Source organism: Dinoponera quadriceps, unplaced genomic scaffold (assembly GCF_001313825.1).
Source record: "Dinoponera quadriceps isolate SergipeBrazil2010 unplaced genomic scaffold, ASM131382v1 scaffold4640, whole genome shotgun sequence".
In the NCBI taxonomy this organism is placed as follows: Eukaryota; Metazoa; Arthropoda; class Insecta; order Hymenoptera; family Formicidae; genus Dinoponera; species Dinoponera quadriceps.
Window position 1 is genome coordinate 1 of NW_014558587.1, and position 943 is coordinate 943.

A 943-nucleotide genomic window follows, 5' to 3' on the forward strand; every position below is an offset into this window, starting at 1 on the left:
AATTCCCGGCGCCAATCCAGGCCAGATATTCAATAATCTCATACACGTCTTCATGCCGAGCCCGCTCACCTCGGTTAGTTCCGCAACATGGAATTTCTATGAATTCTGATTCTCCTTTGCCCACGAACGATCAGGTACACTTTGTTTTTCGATTACTCCCGCAGGACCTGTCCACAGCGAAGGACAAAACCGGCGCCACCGAACTGCAGCAGCACGCCAGAAGAACGGCGCTGAGTCACTTGCCGAGGATAATAGCGTCCTTGTCTGCCTTGTGGCAAGCGGTCTTAGCGACGAAAGACAAGTAAAAATTCGGCCGTGTTTCTTGATATATTCGAGAAAACTTTATATCGCATTATTAATATAATATTTATTTCACTTTGTCTTGTGATATTGTATAGTGAGCAAGCGAGCTGTGTGGTGGGCAGTCCGAGAATAGTCAAGTATCAGCTGTTGGAGCTCCTGTCGCCAATCTCTTTCCATCATGGAGCCAATTTCCTGGCTGCGGTCGCAGTGGCTTGGCATGAAAGACGACAACCGTCCGCCGTTTCGAAGAAGGTCAATTTTAATTTAGGAAACACGCAATAACTGCATTGGGCTTTTATAACTTACTAACTAACTTTCTGCATGGTTATCATTATTTTTAATTATTAAAATCTTTATATTCCTTGCCTAATTTTATCAATTTCATTGTCTATGTTCGATTAACTCTGAGAAGGCCAAAGAGATTAGACAACTCCGAGCAACTTTAATTTCCGCGTATTTTTTTCCTTTTTAACAATTATGAGGATACCATGATTTTTCCTACCTTTTCCCAGATATCAGACAGAAATAACAGATGTAAGAGAAACATTGAGGTCTGATTCACTGCAATAGACTAGTTGAAAGCAGTGGTCTTTCCAGGGCTAAAGAAAAAAGGAACAATGACGTGAAAGAGCAGGCGATA

General features: G+C 42.1%; 1 protein-coding gene across 1 annotated transcript; it reads left to right on the forward strand.

The window, feature by feature from the left end:
• Positions 1-6: 6 nt before the first annotated feature.
• On the forward strand, positions 7-937 carry LOC106749938 (protein dopey-1 homolog). Its single transcript, XM_014629915.1, has 3 exons — positions 7-73; positions 165-301; positions 399-937. The coding sequence occupies exons 1-3, from the start codon at positions 53-55 to the stop codon at positions 583-585; spliced, it is 345 nt and encodes a 114-aa protein (XP_014485401.1). The 5' UTR covers positions 7-52; the 3' UTR covers positions 586-937.
• Positions 938-943: the final 6 nt, after the last annotated feature.